This window comes from Marmota marmota, unplaced genomic scaffold, assembly GCF_001458135.2.
Source record: "Marmota marmota marmota unplaced genomic scaffold, marMar, whole genome shotgun sequence".
Lineage (NCBI taxonomy): Eukaryota > Metazoa > Chordata > Mammalia > Rodentia > Sciuridae > Marmota > Marmota marmota.
The window spans coordinates 6,063,488-6,084,194 of NW_025999960.1; the positions used below are offsets into that span (position 1 = coordinate 6,063,488).

General features: G+C 34.9%; 1 protein-coding gene across 1 annotated transcript in view; it reads right to left on the reverse strand.

Moving 5' to 3' along the window:
- Positions 1-20,707, reverse strand: part of Cpne8 (copine 8) — a 193,049-nt gene that overhangs the window by 129,089 nt on the left and 43,253 nt on the right. Inside the window, exons 4-5 of the mRNA XM_015493226.2 lie at positions 14,559-14,662; positions 7,747-7,786 (exon numbers count right to left, since the gene is read on the reverse strand). Of these exons, the coding sequence (XP_015348712.1) occupies positions 7,747-7,786; positions 14,559-14,662 (144 nt within the window). The remainder of the gene's footprint in view (positions 1-7,746; positions 7,787-14,558; positions 14,663-20,707) is intronic.

A 20,707-nucleotide genomic window follows, 5' to 3' on the forward strand; every position in this document is an offset into this window, starting at 1 on the left:
CTCTCTCTCTCTCTCTCTCTCTCTCTCTCTCTCTCTCTCTCTCTCTCTCGGTGCAAGGCAGACACTCTACCAACTGAGCTATGTCCCCAGCCCGAGCACTAATCTCTAGGATATATAAAGCACTCAAACACCTTAACACCAAAAAAAAAACAAACACACAAATAACCCAATCAGTAAATGGGCCAAGGAAATGAACAGATACTTCTCAGAAGAGGATTTACATACAATCAATCAACAAATATATAAAAAAATGTTCAACATCTCTAGCAATTAGAGAAATGCGAATCAAAACTACTCTAAGATTTTATCTCACTCCAGTTAGAATGGCAGTTATCAAGAATACAAACAATAATAACTGTTGGCAAGGATGTGGGGAAAAAGGCAAACTCATACATTGCTGGTGGGACTGCAAATTGATGCAGCCAATATGGAAAGCAGTATGGAGATTCCTTGGAAAACTTAGAATGGAACCACCATTTGACCCAACTATCCCACTCCTGGGTTAATACCCAAAGGACTTAAAAACAGCATATTTCAGGGATATAACCATATCAATGTTTATAGCAGCAAAATTCACAATAGCTAAATTGTGGAACCAACTCAGATGCCCTTCAGTAGATGAATGGATAGGGAAACTTTGGTATATATACACAATGGAACATTACTCAGCATTAAAAGTGAATAAAAATCATGGCATTGGCAGGTAAATGGACGGAGTTGGAGAATACAATGCTACCTGAAGTAAGTCAATCCTAAAAAACCAAAGTCCAAATATTTTCTTTGATATGAGGATGCTGACTCATAATGGTGATGTGGAGGGAGTGTGGGAGGAATGGAGGCACTTTAGATAGAGTAAAGGGAAGGGAGGGGAAGGGAGGGGGCATGGGGGTAGAAAGGATGGTGGAATGAGGTGGACATCATTACCCTAAGTACATGTGTAAAGACACAAATGGTGTGACTCTACTGTGTGTACAACTTGAAAATTTGTGCTCTATATGTGTAATATGAAAATGAATTGCATTCTGCCATCATGTGTAACAAATTAGACTAAATAATGTTTTTAAAGTTTGAAATATAACATGCTAATTGAAAATAAGTAAATATATTATTGCTAGTAAATATAGTTAGACAACTGACTTACCAAAAAACTAAAAAACCTACCAAACATTATTACTTATTATACTTTTATTAAAATTATTAGATATATGAAAATATTATTATTAAAGAATACTATTAAATATGATAATAATATCACAATGTTAATATTAAATGCTAAATCCTCCATAAGGGCCAGTTTTACACACCAACAATACTACCTAATATAACTTAATGAGTGCTAAAATTACTCTCATCAAACCCATCCCAAGCATTATCCTAATCTTTATCTCAAAGTCTAGAGCAGATCTATAAGATGATATTAAAAAATGTAAATGGGAAATATAACCCACTTACAAAGTACATAAACACTTCAGTTTGAATAGCTGTTTAAGGGTAGTTTTTACCATCTGTAAAGGACCAGAAAGAAGGCTACATAGAAAACATACCTTTTTTTTTTTTTTTCTACCAGGCATCAGAGGATGATGTGGAGGGCAACAAGGCAAGAACTCTCAGAGGTGACAATTAAGAAGCACCTGACTAATCTGAGGGAGAGAATCATGTAAATATTTGAGGCAAAAGCATGCCACACAGGAGAAAAAGAAAGCAAAAAGTCCCTGAGAAAAGAATGTACTCAGGTACTCCAGGTACTCGTGGAAAAGCATGAGAGCCAGTGGATTAGAGCAGAATAAGCAAGGAAGGTGAGAACAGGAGAAATCACAGGGGCTACAGCACACCTAAGAGAGGAGAAAGTCATGAGTGCATTGAATAGAAAGTGACTATCCTAACTAACTTGCTTTTAAAATAACAATTTAGGCTCAGCTCCTTCCACCAAATTTCTAAACGGTGAAGTTTCTTCAAGATTCTATCCTATTATTTTCTCATTTCTACTGCCTTTAGGTGTCTTTGATTTCCAACTGCACTGGCTGATGGTTCCTGAATGTATATTTCTAATCTCCAGACACTGCCTAATCAGTGTCTCCATGTGGATGCTTACTGGGGTCTCAAACTTAACATGAACCAAGCTTTACCACTGGTTTATCAATCTTCATTCCTTGCCTCAGTCTCTTCCTCCCCAATGACTTTCTTGCATCAATTGCATCACTATTTACCCAGTTAATAATCCAGGAGTCATTCCACCTTCTCTTATTTTTTATACCTGACATCCAACTCATCAGCAATCATCAGCAATCACACATAAAAATACATTACAAACCTGACCACAACTTCTTACCACTATAATGGCTTTAACCACCAAACGTTGCTCACTTAGCCAAATTGCAACATAGCTGATCTCCTTAATTCCAATCTGGCTTCTCCTCTTCAACTATCATAGCCTTCATTTAAATGCACAAATCAGATCAGGTACTCTCCTGTGATATCCTCAAAAAATAAACCCAAATTTATTTTTTATATGTGACCTAAAAAATTTCTGTACCATATGTCCCTTTCCAAACTAGTTCAATCCACTCTCCTCATCATTCATAATATTCTATACTTGCCAGCCATCTTTCTGTCACACCAACATACCAAATTTTCCTGTCTCAAGGCCTTTGAATTGTTGTGCCTTTTTTCTAGAATACTATTATCCCACATTTTTGGCTGTCCCCTCTTTTTCTTCAGTAAGTATATACTTAGGGTGAAAACTGGAATAACACCATGCTGTTCAGTTGAGGAGCATCTCAGCTTCTAGCTAACATTGCTTTTCCAATCTCTCTCTCTCAGTATTACTATCTTACTAATGTAACTTTTATAAAGAAAATTTGTTATTTTAATCATTTATGTGAATTATGTTCATTGACTAAATCTTCCCACCTCACCTTCCCAATTCCAAAATGTAAGTTGTTTTAGGACAGAGACCTTGCCTATTCACCAGCATCACAACCGTGGCTGTAAAATATTTGTTGCCTGACTATATAAATACACACACACACACACACACACACACACACACTAAAATTCAGTTTGGTTATATATTTATTAACTAAGTTTTATAATATAATGAAAGAATCTTGCCTCATTCATAAATCTGTTCCTATGCAAAAGTTCGTTTCATGGTCCAAATAATTTTCAAATGAAATTGAAAATACAACTAATCTACACTAGAAGTTTATATGCATGATACTTATATCAAAGAACATACATGTCTTTATTGAAAGCTAGTGACTTGTGGCCAAAATAATCCAGTAAGCCTTTATCAAGTGTGATCAATTTTAGTGGGTGCCTTCTGAGATCAATCAAGTGGATAAATGCATTTTTGATTGCCTAGTGGGGATGAAATTTTAGTACACAAAGTACAGTGTCATTGTCATCTGGTCCAGCATACTGAGAAGGATCCTAGATGCACAAATTCTGGGCCTCTGATTAATTGTTTTATTAATTATTCAGTCAATGCAATTAAATTATGCAAATGAAAGGATGTTATATAGTTCTGCTAATAGCATTGAGATGAGTGGGTTCACTGGCACCTCAGAGAACAAAGTTGGAATTCAAAATACCATTTTTTGCTCATAGTACCTAACACTTTCTGGGAAATATATTTTAGTAAAGATATTTCCTCAGAATCACAAAAGGGACAAGTACTATAAAGGAGGTGTGCTTGGATTCCGTAATTTTTCACCTGGAGTACAATGTTTTCCCCTGAAAAGTTTTCCGCTACCAGCAGAACAAATCAGTTATATGGACCCTTTATATCTCACCTAATATTCATTTGTAGTATTCAAAATCTAAAATAGATTTATTTTCTCTAATAGTATTAAAAAAAGTTTAACCCAAGACCCTTGAGTACTAGACACCAAATAATATCAACCTAATGGGAATTCTTTTAAAATTATCAAAAATCATGATGAAAAATAAAAGATTCTCTTGCTAAAAAATATCTTTTGTAAAACAGAAAAAAGTACCTTCACTTCACATGCAAGCCTAAATACTCAGTAATCTTTCTTAAAAGGTTCCAGTTTATATTTCACTTTGTAAAATTGGCAGGTGCACAACCTGCCTTAAACATTCATATCCTTAAACATTCATATCCTCAGGGATTAGCCCTAGTTACTTATTGGTTCCTCTGATTTTCAAGTGCATCATGAATTTCTTTCAGGCTGAATGAGTTATATGTTCTTTACCTAAAATCTGTTCTTGATGCTTTCAAGTAAGGAAGGGCTTTTACTGCTGTTAATTTCAAACAAAATTTCAAGGCAGTCATCTCTAATAATTCTTACAATAATTCAAAATCACACTTCCTTTCTCTTTGACATGCTTCACCCACTTACAAATGGAGGCACTTATTAACCAACTTATCCTGTCAACTGAATATATTTTTAAAATTACAGCACAGTAATATAAAGAACAGATTAAAAAGTGAGATAATGTGAACCATAGGATTATATGGGAGACTATGCAAGACTTCAGAAAAAAAGGTGAAGAGAATTTGAACTAAGGCACTAACAGCAAGAAAGAACACAGAAACAATTCTTTGTCATAATAACAGGATTCACTGATTCACTAAACGTAGAGTGTGTGACAGAAAGTTGTTAATGATGCATCCAAATTTTCTAAGCAAACTATGTTGATGAATTATTCCCAAGGCAGATAATATAGACAAAATAACAAGATTGACATGAAAATGGTCATAAATTTTTTATATATTTTGGTTTTGCTTCTGTAAGCCATCTACTAAAAAATCCTTAATAAGCAATCAGAAACTCGATTTACTTGTGTATACACAGGGATGGATCAACCTTTGGGAGTCATCAGGTTAAGCTATGAAAATGGTGGAGTTCTTCCAAGAACTTATAGAGTAAGTTGACATAAAATTTTAAAGTAATTGGTAAGAAACACTAATATTAAGATGGTGGAGGAAATTAGCTTTATAATAAGTAAACAGAGAGGTAGGGGAAGAAGCCAGGAAGAAGTTTCCATGGAATTCAGGGGAAGTGAATATTTTCTAGAAGGGAACAGTTAATTCTGTCCCCCAAACTGAGGAAGCCAACTATGGTAAAGAATGAAGAGTGGGCACTAAATCTTGACCCACACTGTGTTAGAGTAGTATGAGTACAAGTGGAAACCAGAATCCAATTAGGTGAAAGGAGAACGGGAAGAAGGAAGTTATGATACAAACCCAGGCATCCTTAAGATGGATGGCGATGAGTGGATAGTTAAAGATGTATCATGAGGGTAAGTCAGAATCAAAACAAAATACTTTAGGATGGGAAAAATATGAAACTTTGCTTGTAGGGGAAAAGGATATTTCCCATAAAAGAGAAATATTTAAAATATGTATCTTTCATACCTTCGATGAGACATATGTCACATAGTATCATTTAATAATTCCTGATCATTGAAGAAGACAGCCCTGTCTGAGGCATGTTCCCATTCCATATACTACTTTCTTCCCTAAACACAAGAAACTGTGTTGGTAGGAACCATCATACTTACCCTCCAAATATCCATTTAATGGAATATCCCTAACTGCCCAGTTACAATGCCCTCTGAATAATTTGAACTAAGAAAAACAGAAATTATATTCATGGAGAATGAGGACTTAGAAATCTATGATCAGCCAGGGTTAGGGAGTTCATTTTTCCATATGTAAAAAGATGGATAAACAGAGATACCTGTTCTTTAGAGAACAGAAGATCAGAGAAAAGGCACAGTAAAAAGAATATGTGGCCTCAGAGAGAGAGAAAGTGAGGGAAAGAGTAAGAGAGGGAAATAGAGAAATCTAAGTATTTCAGTTCCAACCCACTGCCTGTTTCCAGCTTCAGTTCTTATGAGGCCAAGCTATACATGATATTTATGAGATGCTCCTAATCTTTAATAAACCCCTCTTTTCTTTCCTTTACTGAGGTAATATGATTCCTTTCCTCATTCTTCCAAGGATATTTGGAAAACTTCCGGTACAAAGGTTCGTAAAACAATTCAAATGTCCATTCACAATGGTGTGCGTCTGCCCATGGAGAGCAGGAGGGTGCCATGGCAGCTGCAATGAAATTAATTATGGAGAGGATGAGCTAATTACAGCATTTTTTCAATTTATAGAAAAGTCAATCACTTTGAATATTTTGGAACACTTCTTCACATGATTCTCCTGCTTGCTTTATCATACCAATAAATACCCTACTTTCTTCAAAGAAATAAAGAGTAGTGAATTGTCACTTTTTAAATCAACAATCCAGGTTCCTAGTTTCCCCAAATTTATCTCCTGGCGTATAATAATCCTTTTTGTTATCTCTCTCCTCTGAATTACGACATTCCACCTATCTTAAGCTACACTGGATAACAATTGCCCATCTATTCAATTTGAACCACATACAAAAATAAAAAATCCCTGAGGACAAGTCCTGGTCCATCTGGCCTCCCAACCCTAGTACAAGTGTCAATTCTGTCTGTGTATTCAGTTTTCACTTTGAATCTTGTTGAACCCTTTTCAGGATGCTAATTTCACCCCCATTCAGCCCTTCCTACTAGGTGTGGTCTGATTTCTGTTCTCAGGTGGAGGGAATGCCAGTGCCTGCCTGGAACAATTCACTCTCTTCCTCTCCTCCTGCCACTGCCTTTCAATGGCTGCACTCAAGGACGCTATGGCTCCCGATTTGTAAACTACCCCAGGTAGAGTTACTGTCTCACAAGTGAAGCCCTTAAGAAGGAGGAATGGGTAGAAGAGGTGGGGGGTGAGAACAGGACTACATAAGAAATTTTAAAAACTGCATGTGATTTGAGGACAGAGTGAATATATCCTTCCTGCTCACACTGAACCCTCAGAAACTGGCATGTGCCTGGACTAAGGCGTTTCTCAGGAACTTTATAAACCTTGATAAACAAAGGAACTAAATGGAAAGCAGATGACAAATCACTCCACCCAAACACAAGTAATTCCTGTTCTTTGAGAACTGAAGCCTTCCAAAAAGATACAAGCTCACTATTTCATCTTGCTTAAACTGATCCAAATGATAACAAGGAATTGTCATTATCTCTTAAATATAGAAAATATAAAATAAGAAGTTCAGTTCATTTTACTTTTCTTTTAATAAGTTTCTCCCAAAATTGATTCTCAGGTTCTTTCAAAATATTATTTATAGCCAAGGGAGGTGGCTCATGCCTATAATACCAGCAACTTGACTCAGGAGGCTGAGGCAGGAGATGAAAAGTTCAAGGCCAGCCTCAGCAACTTATTGGGCAAGACCCTATCTCAAAAGATAAAAAAAATAAAAAGAACTGGGGATGTGGCTCAGTAGTAGAGCACCCTGGGTTCAATCCTCAAACCAAATAAAAGGAAAAAATATATTATTTATAGCCTAGAGTGGTGACACAGGTCTGTAATCCCAGCTATTTATGAGGCTAATGCAGAAAGATCAACAGTTAAATTCCAGCCTAGCCAACTTAGCGAGACCCTGTATCAAAATAGAAAATAAAAAGGGCTGGGATATAGTTCAGTGATAAAGCATTTGCCTAGCATGTGTGAGGCTTGGGATTCAATCCCCAGTAGAGAGGGAAAAAAAGAAATGTTATTTATTTTCTATGACAATCACATTACATGAAAAGTTATAAACACATAATTTTAATATTAATAAAATCATCATAGTATTAACAATAAATCATCATATAATATATATACTATACAATTATCATTAAAACATAAAAATATGAACTTACATGTTTGGACAAGTTGGGGCTCTTTGAATCAACATCATACCTGAAAAATTGAAATATAAAATTCAAATTATTGCCACAAAATAAATCTAGAAAATTAATATTTTCCAATATGTAAAAATGAACAAAAAAATACCAAAAGAAAGAAAAACTTAGCAAATTAAGAATTTTCTAATAATCTGTGGCCTACCTGCAAAAGAAAGAGTTTACACAACCCTGGATCCTTTCATTTTTACAAATCTAGGAAGTCTTACTATTTGCCTAATCATCAATTCTGTTGTTTGAGAAGTTTAAAATTTATCTTTTTGGGGCATCAGCAGGATCCTAGTAATGCTCAAGTAACTTCAAAACTCTGTAAGAACTGAAAACTCCTCTTCTTTGGATATAAGTTATAAAATAAACAGGTCCCCACAACAGGCTGTCATTTTGTACATTATAATTCTTATTTAATGTCTTAAATGCTATTATAGTTGCTATTATAATTCTTAATGTCTTAAATAGTATTGTTAACTTTGGAAACTGAAGTAATGAGAGTATTTTTCCCTGATCACAGGACTTGTGCAAACTGAGTGTTTATAGAAATAGGAATATATTTCCTTGGGACTACTCCATGTTCTGCTTTTCCCTGGTTGATACCAAAAATCCATTATCTTTTAGATTTTGGGATGATATCATTCACCATCACTTTATCCTCTTGCTTTGAAGAGTCTTTAGAAATGGAGAGACCACTAATAGTCAAAATAACTTCAATGTGCCAAATTCTTTCATAGGAAAATATCTGTACTGGTTCCAATCTTTCTCCCAAATCCCATTCCCTTCATATGTCTTGTGAGTTGCTTCCTACCAAAAATTAACTCTTTTTTTTAAGGTTAATTAAAGTCTCTCATGTATAAATACTGTTTTCACAATGAAACAAAGCATCTCAATCAATGGGGGGGGGCAGTTTATTGAGTGCCCTGATGGGCAGAGATGAGCTCACTCTCTAGCAAAAAAAAAATATTTACCACAAACTGGCTTTAAAATTGTATGATATAAAGAATATCATATGAGAATAATCACAAAGCACTCTCAATTTCACATCAGGGCACTTTGACTATTTTCCAACAGCTACAGCTTAGAATTACATATCAGCAAAATACCATATCCACTATAGACCCACAGATGTTAATTCAAAGATAATTTTTATTCAAGATAATTTTATAATAATAATAATAACAGATAGATAGGAAACAAAGCTAGACTGGCTCCTTCTCACAAATCAACCCTTGAAAATGTCTTTTAGGTTACTGTGGCCAAGAAGAATACGATGCTCAGTTCAGTCAGAAGAATTTAACAAAAAAAGTTCATGTTTTCATCACAAAGAGATTAAGTATCTTCAAATACAATCCTCTTTAACTGTATTTAACAAAACGCTTTTGATACCATTATCTCAAAAATAGCTAATTTATGTCATTCCTCTGTAGACTTTAGATAATATGCTGGATTATAGAGCATTAGAAATTACTATATTTTTTTCTTCTAATGAATTTTCCATCTAACTTTTCTAAAAATATCAGGACTATTATAGTTATCACCCTCACAGGTCAGAACATGCACACTATATCCTAAATGTCTCTACATGTGACTATGACTATGAGAGTCACAGTGCCTTGAAGAAGCCATAAACCAAGACAGAGTAGGAAGCTGAGCAGTGGAGGGGGCATCCCACTAAGTGGACTAACTAAGGGGAATAAGTAAACTACTTCATTCTGCTATTGAAACTTGATGATGACAGTAATGAATTGACAGTATCTGATTTGAAGGGATCTTAATATGTTTCCTATTAGAGAGGAACAGATGTCAATGGGAATAATTTCTGCATTTCTGGAACTGCATCCATTGCTCAAAGTGGACAACACAATATGCTTAGAATTCCCTCATATTGGCTCAGAGCTACCTGAGTCAAGGATCCTCAGGGTCAAACCAGTCCATGGTCTTGTGATCAACCCTGAATTCATAAGTATTCCTTCCCTAATAAAAGGCAGGAAGGAAGTTCTTTTCCACTCCACAAAGCCAAGCAAGGGGTAGCTTCAAAATCTAGGCTACCTTTGAGAAGTGCAGGACAAGATCTGGTTCCCCAGCAGGGTACAGAACCTGCCTGCAGGTCCACCCTGAGGCTCCCAGTGACAAAGAATGTTCCATGAATGTTCTAGGAAGCACATTCTGAGAGTTGAGGAACACTTTCCTTTTCCTGAGCAACTTCCTTTTCTTTTTTGGGGGGCGGGGGGTCCCTCTCTATCACAATGACATGATAAGCATAGTGCTAAAAATGTGTCCCTCAGGCTTGTACTTAAGATGAGGCCTAAATTTTTTAGAAGGTAAGATAACCACATCTCTACTACCTAGGAACACGTCCTACTTTTCCCCTCTCTTCTCTCCTGAAAAGAGCTGGGGGAGATCCAAGAGAGGAAAAGGAAATGAAGAACTTTGAAATAAGTTTGAGATTAAAGTTTTAAAGTGACATGTACCCAACAATTAGAATACGATGATTCTAATAAAAGTGATCGCAAATTCATGAAATTCAGCCTAGACTTTGTTAAGGAAACCTTTAATCAAAGGAAAAAAAATGGAATGCACACATTGGGACAATTATTGAAACAAATGAAACAACATTTTTTCTAAAATGTTGAGATCCTTCAAAAATAGGTTGTAATAACAATAAACATTTCACTATTATCACCATTTAATTTATCAAGAAGGAAAATAATTTGCTGGGTAGGACAAATCTTGACTCAAGATGAATCCTTTTAAGTGTATGGAAAGAAACATCTCAGAGGGTTCTATCTCATTTCTTCTGTATTCCAGCACATACTATTATTGATAAGACACCCACACTTCTTGCACAAAGACATTTTGGTACAGGTACTCTACCAATAAGGTTTTAAACTATGACAACAAAGAATATTTATGAGGCACCCATATTACTATCAGTGTGATAATTATAATGAAAATAAATGCCAAAGTTTATGATGTGATAAATACACAGCACGATGACAATGACCATGTCTCATGAATGAATAAGTACACATCAGATCAAAAGACAAGAGAATTTGAAGATACAAAACTGATACACTAATCTAAAATGCATCTCTGGCATCCACTGCAATAATAGCAAAAACCACTATGGCTCCAAAAGAAAAATTACTATACCTTAACCAGAACTGATAAGAATTTAGATCAGAGATACCAGGAATACAGTCTTTGTCAGTCTGTCTGTCTCTGACTATGTCTCCCTCCCTCCTCCCTCTCTCTCTCTCTCTGTCTATATAATATATAGATAGATAGATACATATAGATATATATAGATATATAATTTTGTTTATCAGTTAAAGTTTTTAAAAAATGTTTCTACAGCCACTTTCATAATTTTATAAAATCAACAGACATCGACTAAATTGAAAACAATTCAGAAAATCATTTCCATCTATCTTTTGGCCATTTTACAGTGGTGTGACTTTCTGCATAACTGTTCCATCAAGGGTTATGCTATTGCTGATATGTTGGAATATTTGCTGTAATTCTCTAGGCAATGGAGGTTGGTACTACAGATGACTTTTGTATCCACTTTATCCATTTTTTGTTTTCCAGTTTTTCTACAATGTACTTATATTATTTCTCCAAGGAACAGCACCTTGCTTAGACAAATGTTAAAAGACAATTTCAGGGGCTGGGGATGTGGCTCAAGCGGTAGCGCGCTTACCTGGCATGTGTGGGGCGCTGGGTTCGATCCTCAGCACCACATAAAAATAAAATAAAGATGTTGTGTCCACTGAAAACTAAAAATTAAATATTAAAAAATTCTCTCTCTCTCTCTTAAAAAAAAGACAATTTCAGGTATATTTACATAACTGGTAAACTGTTAAATTATTTCCATACTTATTTCACTTATTCACTGAAAAAAATTAGCACAATGTAAAAAAACCAGTTTAAAAGTATTATGTGCACTATTCTAATAAATTGGAAATCAAAAGGAATTAATTAAAGTGATATCAAAGATACATCATGAGCCCAGAGAATGTACTCATTACTTTTCTTAATAATCTTCTCCAAGTAACACTTTCCAGAGATACCTGTTTTAATATTTTAGAGATCACATAAAATTGAGATGTTGTTTGAATTGAATTTCAGAAATTAACCAAATGCATTCAAAAGACAGAGTTGATAGCTATTTAATTCAATTTTGCAATGTTTCACTTTTCAAAACATTGCATGGTTTTTGTGAGAATTACTATAAATTGTAGGAAATTGAAGATGTTAAAACATATCAATTTACCTAGATTAATTTCTTTATGTTTTCTTATCACACTGAGAGAAATGTTCCTGGAACAGCCACAGCAGTAAGCATCAGGAATCATGAGCAGGACATGGACATAAGAAGCTGGCAGAAGAAGGGCCAGAGTGAAACAACAGAGTGGCAAAATGGGTAGGTACAGCCACCTGGCAGAGGTACTCAGAAAGATGACAGGGCCTGTCAGCAGAGAAGAGGCAGCAGAACCCAGGGGGAAAAAAAATGGCTCTAAAAGTTAGAGCTTAAAAGCAGACACAGAGTTCAGGGAAGAACACAGCTCACAGGGTCTCCAAGTCAGTTTCAAAGATTGATGACCAGGCAGTAAGCAGTCTTACACATGTCCTTCTATGCTAAAATTTAACTCTGAGTAATTTTTCCTCTGAAAGTACAAACAAAAATTATAAACATGTGTTACAGAAAATTTTTATCAGAGCACATGTAAAAGAAAAAAAAAGGAACAAGCAAAAATGTCCATCAATCAATGTTTAATTAAATAACTTACAGTTCTTTCAAATAATAAAAATTATGGAAGCTTTAAAATGAATGAGGTATATGCATATTCGGTGGCATAGAAAAACATCTGAAAAATTTAAGGTACAGGAATTGCACATGCAAAAGAAAAACCTGCCAAGGTATGCACTGAATTATTTACCTTTTTTTTTTCAAATATTGGGATAGCAGGGAATCTTTATTTTTAAATACATATATCACTTAGTTTATAATAAATATTTATTACTTTTAAATGAGAGAATATAACACAGATGAATAAGAAAGGGAAAGAGAAAAAGAAAAACAGAACAAAGGATCATGAAATAGTGGATAGTTTTAAGATAAAAGTCTGAAACTAAGGGGAAAAGTTGAGGGGGTACCATGAGGTATGAGAAAGAACATTCTTAAAAGCAATGGCTATGAAGGCCTGAACAAGGGAAGCACACAGCCACATTCTACATGACTTATGTCTGGTGTTGAGTAACAACACTGTGTGCAACCTCCATGATAAACAGGAAGTCATTACATTGCACTCCAAATTTTCTTTGCATAAACCATATTTTTATTATTTGGAAAGGAGTGTCTAAGAAATAAAAACCAGTGTGAACTTAATAAAGATTGTTTGATAAATTTGATGAATACTTGGTACTCTGAAGAAAAGGGGCTGTTATGAGATGATGCTCAAAAAGAAGCACTGCAGGTTATTTACTGCATGCATTTTGTTTTGTTTTTTGATACCAGGGATTGAACCCAGAGGTGCTTACCACTGAGCAACATCCCCAGCCCTTATTTATATTTTATTTAGAGACAGAGTCTGGCTGAGTTGCTTACTGAGTCACTGAGGCGGGCCTTGAAATTCTCCTGCCTCAGTCTCCCAAACCTCTGGGATTACAGGCATTGCCACTATGCCTGGCTATGACATACATTTTAGAGGAAAATGAAAATGTCTATTAACAGAAAAAAATCTTATCTTTACATTAGGAGGCAAATTAGGACTTTCTAAAGTAAGATATTGACAGTTTTTATTATTGAAAAAGTATTTATAAATTGTGATAATGGCATACTTAATATTTCAGTTGTTTAAAATAAGACATTTAGCCAGGCACAGTGGTGCACACCTGTAATCCCAGTGGCTCAGGAGGTTGAGGCAGGAGGATCATGAGTTCAAAGCCAGCCTCAGCAAAAGCAAGTAACTCTGCCTTTAAATAAAATACAAAATATGTCTGGAGATGTGGTTCAGTGGTTAAGTGCCCCTGAGTCCAATCCCCAGTACCACCCTGCACCAAAAAAGATATTTATCTTTTTAAATGGTTGTGATATTTACAAACTCCCTTTAAGTATTTTGACATATTGAGCAAATTTTGTAATGTATGATATTTCTTCTCTCCTCCCCAATATATTTCCTTTAATCCTATGCAGAAACTTCAACAATCACCAAAGTTTTCCTCTGTGGAACAAAGACTCTAAATTAATAATACCTTGTAAACAAAGTGACTCCAGGTCTCTGTGGACAGGAATTTAATTTGACAATAATACTTTTATATGCTTGATTCAGCATCAAAATAGCAAGAATATTTAAAATATTAAATATGCTACATCTGCCACCCAGGGTCTTAAAAATACTGGGCTATCAAGAGACAAGAAGAAGGCACAGTTAAGCAGAGATCCATGTACTATTCTAAGAAGCTACAGAAAGACATTAGCTATCAAACTGGAGTTTACAGAGAAATTGTAAGAAACCCACTGAGGCATCACAGGTTTGAAAGAACACCCATATTTACTGCCTATTATGGTGAAACTGTTCACTTATTTATTCAACAAGCATGTAGGTGAAACTCCACAAAATGCAAAGCAGTGTTGGTCTACACTCTGAATAGAATAAATCTACTTTCCTGCCAATATAATCCTATATTCAGTGCAACCCCAGGACCCCAACTTATGTTATGAAAATTGTCTTTAAAACTCAATTTTAAAAATTGCAAGTTTGGGTAGAACTTACAAGTCAAAACGAAGATTCTCTCTTTCTTCAAAAAAGTAGTCCAGAATAAACTTCCTTACAAAATCAGGATTCAAAGTATTATCAATCACTTCAGTTCTTCCAAACTGTTGAGAGAGACAGAGAAAGTCAGAGGTTAAAATCAAGCCTCATGTGGTTGATTACTTTAAGAATAATACTTAGTATTGATACAGTTTCTTTAAAACATAAGCAATAAATATCCAAATGACTTGATCAAATAAAGTCTTTTAGAAAAATTTTTAGAGATCAGATCATCATTCCTGCTCACGCAGGGAAATCAGAAAATGAGCTCTGAGTTCATTAAAAGCTGAGCTCCTCCTCAAAAAATTCATGTAACAGTAACACTTCCTCCCTTGTTTTCTTGAAAGCCAAATCTGTCTCTACTCGAAAGAAGTTATGTGTACATTAAATTTAAATTATTTTCCTAATCTTGTATATAAATAAGCCAGGCAACACACAAAAGTCTCAATTGGAGGGGTCAAATACTCAGATTTCTCATCTTCAGTACTTATCAAAAACAGTCCTTCATCCAGTAGAGTTTATCAGCCACGTTTGGGGGAGAATTTTCCTGTGACACATTGATGTCACAAAGATCAGTCATTTTTGTTTTGTTTTTCTATAATTTTTATGGAATCTATAAGCTGAAATAATTTTTGTGTGTTTTTTAGATATGTATTTAACTTAAAAAAAAAACAAGTTTCCACATCTCTTAGCAAATAGAAACCAGGAAAGAAAAATCCACATCAGGTCCTCCCTTTTTCAATGTGAAGGAAGGCCATTAGGCACCACTCCTAAAGACAGAGCACAAACATAAACTTTACAGATCTTTTTGTCCTTGGCTTTTATATTCTTCCCCTCCAACTGCCATGGAATTCTAATGAGGGAATTTTAACCTTAGCTCTTGCATAACATTATGCAATCAAGCATACTGTCTTATCAAAGAAGGAACTTTCATTGAAGTTCAAGGAAATATTATCTTTTTAATAGGAAAAGAGAACAACTGTGCTAATCCATTAAAATATGAAGGTCAGAAGGTCTCTTAAATTTATTAATAAAACTATGGTATAAAATATTGATAAAGGATTTACCAGGGCAATTACCAAATAGTAGCCCCCCCCCAAAAAAAAGCACTAATGGACAGAGGGTTATGTCATTGGACAATATTCTATATCAAGGACCAATGTCATATAGACAGATAATAACTCAGGTAGTTAATCCAATATTTCAAAAACGATGACCATTTACACTGGACAATGTTAATAATTTCAGGCACCAAGGCACTATGTATTAAGTACTTAGCACTTGTCCTACTTTAAATCTTTACTATAGAATTGCAAGGTAAGTATTATTAATCTCAATTTATAGATGAGAATACTGAGGCAGAAGATATTAACCTAAGCCACTTTGGTTACAATATCTGCATTCTTTCTAGGATTCGCCTCTATTTAAGCACAGAACATATCACATCCTGGGGAAGATCCAACTATGGATCTATCTGTGCTTTCTAATTTTAAGAAAAAGGAATAAGAGAATGTACCTAAATAACCACAGGCTGGCAGTGCCACACACATCAAAAGAAGACAGAGGACAAGAGGTTTGAGTGTAAAGTAGAGAGTGCCTGGGCCCCCCCCCCCAGCCTTCCTACTGCCAGGAGGCAAATGGTTTCCAAACCTGAGCACAGAGCATCAAACTGGCAAATTTGCAAAATAACACAAGTCTCTCAAACAGAAATTCAGCCAATATCCATATTCCTGAGCACCCAAATCTGTCTTATGAATTTTAACCCAAATCCACACTTAAAATTTAGATGACAGAGTGAAATTCCCAGGGTAAGCTCAATTGAATTCCAAGCCAGTAGTTCCCCAGGGACTAAGAGTTTTTGTTATGGAATACTGATTCATCAGCAATAGGAACAGCTGAGTATGCTCTGGTGAAGACTAATACGTAGCCATTCTGGTTTTAGCTAATCATCTATAAATTACGACTATATTCATTTTGATGTCTTCTGACACATAATCTGAAATTGCTTTTGAGAATATCACTAGTGACCTTCATATTGCTAGATCCAGTGGTCACTCTATGGTCCACACTGCACTGCCCTCTCAGCAGCATTTGACATAGCTGTCCACTCCACCCTTTCTGAAGCAGCCTTTCCTGGTTTTCTAGTAGCACACTCTCTTATGCTTCTCTTGTACTACTCAGACTCAGGCCTGACATCTCCTGTTTTCAGAGCACAGTTCCAGGCTCTCTTCATCTCTCCATAGTCACTCTTCTCCAGGATATGCCATCTGTTTCCTCATGTTTGAACGTGTCCTCTCCAAAATTGAAGTGCTGCTAGTGTGGTAGCCCCTGGAGATGGGGCCTTTAAGAGGTGACTGCAGGCTCCTCCCCTATGGGTGGGATTAAGGCCCTTATAAAAGAAGCTTTACAGGGGTGTTCAATTATGGCTTGCCCTCCCACCTGCCACCACCTGAGAAGACCCTCACCAGATGCCAGCACCTTAATCCTGGACTTGACAGTCTCTCATGAGAATAAATTTCTCTTCTTTATAAATTACCTAGTGTCACATTCTGCTCTAGCAACACAAATCAGATTAAGACAGTTCCTTTGGCTTTAAATCCCAGCTACTTAATGATAATTTCCAATGTATGCCATCAGCCTAGACTCACCTCCTTACAGATTCACGCGTACAAATGCCTTAACTTACATACGTGGTTATCTTATAGGCCCCCCAAAATTATCATCCAGACATACTTATTTTATATAACCCCCCCCCCCACACACACACACACACACTCCTGGTACTTTCCATGCCTACCTCCTATCAATAAGTGATACCCCTATCCACTTTGATTGCTCAGGTCATATACAGTCATCTATCCTATCTTCTCCTTTCAACCCATCAGCTTCTATTCAACACCACCTCATGAATTACCAATTCTAACTCCAAAACATACCACACAATTGTCTACTCCTCTCCATAACTCATGTCATCAACTTGAGTTCAAGCTTTTCATCTTTCTCATGGGCTACTTCCAAAAGCCTTCCTAACTCACCTGCTTCTACTCTTGTTTTCCTTCAATTAATCCTCCATACAACATTCAATGTAATGTTTTGAAGAATATAAACATGATCTTGCTATTTCACTACCCTAGAATTTTTAGTGGTGTCCCAGAGTACCCAAAATAAAATCACGTTGGTGTATAAAACCTGGTTCCTGACTTCCTCTCTTATCTCAGATGGGCAGTACATTCTGTTTCCTTGTTCTGGCCTCCTGGCCTTCTGTGAGACTCATTTACACATCAAACACTTTCCCACCTGATGTACTCTATACCTGCAAACTCCTCTTCCTAGGATGCTGCTAACCCCATTCTTTCAGGGCTAACTTTTCTCACTCTTTAAGCCTCAGCATAAGCATCCAGGATGTCAGCATTCCTGCATCTAATCTAAAGTTGGTCTCACTTACCCACATTTAGTTGCATACCAACTTTTTTCCTCCTCCACAAAACTTACATTTTGGAAATATACATTTACATTTGTTTTTTGTTTCCTCCCCTAGACGACAAGTTCCATGAAGGCAAAGGACATACATATCTGTTTGATTTACACCTGAATAAAATTGAACAAATGAACAACTAAAGAGTAATAAATCAGAAAGACTATGCAGAGGGGGAAAAAATGTCAAGAGCAATGTATAATACCAATTTGGACAAACTGTAAGTATAACCACAAACACATACATAAAAATAGAAGGTAAATCAGAATGTTATATTATTTTTAATTTGGTATATATTTTTAATTTGGTATATATTTGGTATAAGTCTTCCCAATTTCCTACAATGAATATGTTTTACTTTAAATATCGGAAACAAAAAACTTTAAACAATGTTCCTGCTTTTAATTCATTATACTCTGAAAATTGAAAACTGAAAATAATAAGAAATCCACAAATACATTATGACTAGTTCAGCTCATGGGAAATATGTTGGTTCCTTCCCAGAGGCTAGAATATATTAGCTCTCAACCTAATGATTAATCTTTTTGACTTGAAATAAAATTTAGGTCTTAGCTAATATCTTTTATTACTAAATAAAAAATGTCTACTTCTTTAGAAAATAGGCAGGTATATAACATATTGTGCATATAAGAGGGGTTTAAAATATTGAGGAGAGACAATTATTATAATATTTACCGATGATAAATGTACAGAAATAGCTACATATGAAAGAATTATAACTTGTGTCCTAAAAAGTCTTGTTCTGAATATTAACCAATCTAGATTTAGTCAAAAGTATGTACAAGCCTGGTTACAATAATTTCTGACACAATAAAAATATACAAATTAAATTTTACATAATAATATAATATTCAGTTTTCATCATCTAATAATTAGGGAACTGTTTTTTTAATTTACAAAGTATGAAAGCTTTTAGTTATTTGAAAAAAACATGCAAACTGTGAGTTTTATTAGAACATAAAACATTGCTTCTTGCAAAACTTTAAGCAAAAATTTCAAAAAGAACAATTCACAATCAAGTCTTTGAAGGTTTTTCTTTGTTTTATGCTTGAGCTAATCGGATAAATACCTACTTTTCCAATTTAGGAACAAATCTTGCAGAAAATGATAGATTGGAAATACTCCTGATTTCTAAATCAACCAATTGTTAAACTGCTCTAGAGGAACAGTAGTGGAAAGAACAGTCAGTAATTCCATCTATTTATGGCACCAAGTACTTGAGCTGTTTCAAGAAAAATGTTCAGAAAGGTTTAATAAATTGTAAAGGGGTAGCACAAACCCCAGTCTCACATTTGATTGTCAACTGAACTGAACAGAAAATGATGTAATAACAAGGTCCTATGAACTAGGACACATCTTTAATTTTACATAATTTTAAATCTTTTTCAAACATTTTTTATAATTGTTTTTAGTTGTCAGTGAACCTTTATTTTATTTATTTATATGTGGTGCTGAGAATCCAACCCAGTGCTTCACACTTGATAAGCAAGTGCTCTACCACTGAGCTACAACACCATCCCACATAATTAAATCTTAATGACATATATAGGATACTTCCCAGAGATTAGACAAAAAAAGAAAATAAACTTTGTAGGGAAAAAAATATTAATAAAAGCTATTAAGATTAATTCAAACCAAAATGCTCGATTTAGGACTATAAATATCCCACCTGCATAGAGGATGGCAAGCTCACACACACACACACACAAAAAAAAAATAATAGAAAAAAAAAAGATCTGACTTCTCATATATATGCTCATAGAAGTTAAACACACCTCATCAAAGAATTGACAGCCCTCTTTCTTTGGGGGAAAGAGCGGTAGTTCTGTCATGTAACTCATCATGAAAGATTTTTTTTTCACAAATAAATAATCTGAAATTCATTTTTTTCTAAGATGACATATTAAAAATCCAAAGACTCTATCTAGATCTTACATTATTATAGGTCAATGAGATGGAACCAAAAATATAATGAATACACAGGAAGAGAAATACATTTCTTAATATTCTTGGTTAAGACAATGTTTCACATTAAAAAACCTTCATTTAATTTTTAAGATCTTATTAGGAATTCACCTAAATAATTAACCATCAAAACACATACACTGGGGCTGGGGTTGTAGTTCACTGGTAGAGCACTTGCCTAGCATGGGTGAGGCACTGGATTCAATCCTCAGCACCACATAAAAATAAATAAATAAAAGTATTGTATCCATCTACAATTTAAAAATATTTTCTAAAAATACCTTGATCATATCTTTGCATTTTATAGAAAGGATTAAACTCTATCAAGGTTTAAATTATAGTATTATAAAACTACTGAAAACATTTTTGAAAATCAAATCATATTCTTAAAAATAATATTTAAAGGGATTGATTTTCACAAGTTATCACCAGCTATTGATTGTGTGATTAGAGATATATTTTACTGTATAAAGAAAAAAAAACTACAGACTTAATTTTGGGGAATATGAGTTAGTTTTCTCATATATCAATTAAATATTTATATTTATGAGATTGAACATTTTTTAAATGAATCATGAAGTGCTATGGCTTGTCCCCCAGAGGCCCTGAACTAGAAACTTGGTACCCAATGTGGCAATGTTGAAGGGTC